Consider the following 1626-nt stretch of genomic DNA (forward strand, 5'->3'; position numbering starts at 1 on the left):
AGAAGGTCCTCTGATGGACACGGCATCTCCTGCCCGGCAGGAACTGATCCTCCCCTACCTGACATGGCCCTTCCTCCTGTTCTCCAGCATCAACGCTCGACTAATGGGTTCCTCCTTGTTTGAATGACCATCACAGAATAACCTGATGAAGAATCACCGGGTGGATCAGGCCCTTTGCCTCAGGAGATCCTGAGGGTCTGGAGCCCAAATAACGTCCCTGGCAGGAGAATCAGCAAGGAAACCAGGCAGAAAGAACCCGACTGGCAACTAAACCAGAACCTCTTCCATCTCCAAAAGCTACCCTGGTCAGATGTTCTCTAGGGACAAAATGGGCAGAGCTGAAGAGGTCCAGGCTCTTCTGTCCTGCTGCACCTCAGAGGGGTTTTCAATGCTCGCAGAGGAACATCTGCATTTTGGACCAGAATAAGAGCAGAGTTAGCGAACGGCTAACGGGTTCTTCACAGGGTCCAAACATCTGACGGTCCGTGGCTGTTACTCCATGAGCAGCTTCACCTCCACGGTGTCCATGTCGTCTTCCTCTTCTTCTTCTTGCTTCCTCTTCCAGGATGGACCTGACAGGTGCTGGTGTCACACCGACCCCTGCTGGCAAAACTGGAAGGACCTTCCTGGAACAACCCTTGAGCTGGACGCTCCTCAGACCTTCTCCGTCCGAGAGCATCTACGGAGATGACGGCCCGTCCGACAAACCGCCACCCGCTCTGTTTTTTTTTGTTTTAATAACAATTTATCTACAAAATACTGAATGACACCACTGGACTCCCGTCGTCATGGAAACTGCACCGTCACTGAAGCAAAGTAACATAGAAAAGTTACAAACGAGCAAACAGAACGCACCCGCTGATCTGGTTCACCGTAAGATGTCCGTGGGTTGACATAAAAAAAAGAAGGGAGGCGCAGTCCCGGGAGGTCGTGGCGATCGGCCGCCGGGAGGGCGCGCCCCCGTCGGCCTCGGCTCCGCCCCCGCCCCGTCGGCCCCGCCCCCGCCCGGCCCGGCTCCGCCCCCGGCGAACACAAACCGAAAGGAAGCGAGCGGCCGGGTGCGTTGGTCACGGGTCCGCGCAGTGACGCGCTCCGATCGGCCGCTAACTGCAGAGCTTGGCGGTGTCGTAGTCCACGGCGTTGGGCAGCCGCGAGCTGAAGGCCTGCAGCGAGGCGTGGATGCGGACCACGTCGCCGGGGGTCAGTTTGAGGCGGTGCCTCAGCAGGCAGGAGAACAGGTCCAGCCTCTGCTGGCCCCGGGGGGACATCCGGTTCACCCGGTCTCGTATCTCCAGCAGCTGGAGCACGGCGGTGTCCTGGGAGCCCTGGGTGTACGGGTAGTCCAGCTGCAGGATCAGGTCGCGGATGGCCTCCGGGTCGAAGTGCATGCTGTAGCCGAAGACCTGGATGCCGTTGATCTTCATGTAGCCCAGGTTTCGTCCCGGTTCCGTCATCTCCAGGGGCTCGTAGTAGACGCTGTCGTTGGCCCCCTCCGGGGCCTTGATCCTGCTCCGGAGGTAAACGTGGATGGTCTCGAAGAAGGTCTTCCACTTGTTGCCCAGCGTCAGGGTCCAGTTGTAGCACTCGAAGGGCAGGTCCAGCTTGGTGGCCCGCCAGTCCGGGAAA

The 1626-nt window shown here is 59.0% G+C and overlaps 1 protein-coding gene across 1 annotated transcript in view; it reads right to left on the reverse strand.

The window, feature by feature from the left end:
* Positions 1-1030: 1030 nt before the first annotated feature.
* The window catches only part of LOC147236981 (BMP/retinoic acid-inducible neural-specific protein 3-like), a 20364-nt gene continuing 19768 nt past the window's right edge, over positions 1031-1626 (reverse strand). The window contains exon 8 of the mRNA XM_086166898.1: positions 1031-1626. This exon is cut by the window's right edge and continues 248 nt beyond it. Within this exon, the coding sequence (XP_086023024.1) occupies positions 1104-1626 (523 nt within the window). The 3' untranslated portion in view covers positions 1031-1103.

This window comes from Fistularia commersonii, chromosome 1 (assembly GCF_037954325.1).
Source record: "Fistularia commersonii isolate RoL2024-O1a breed Wild chromosome 1, RoL_Fcom_v1.0, whole genome shotgun sequence".
NCBI classification, from domain to species: Eukaryota; Metazoa; Chordata; class Actinopteri; order Syngnathiformes; family Fistulariidae; genus Fistularia; species Fistularia commersonii.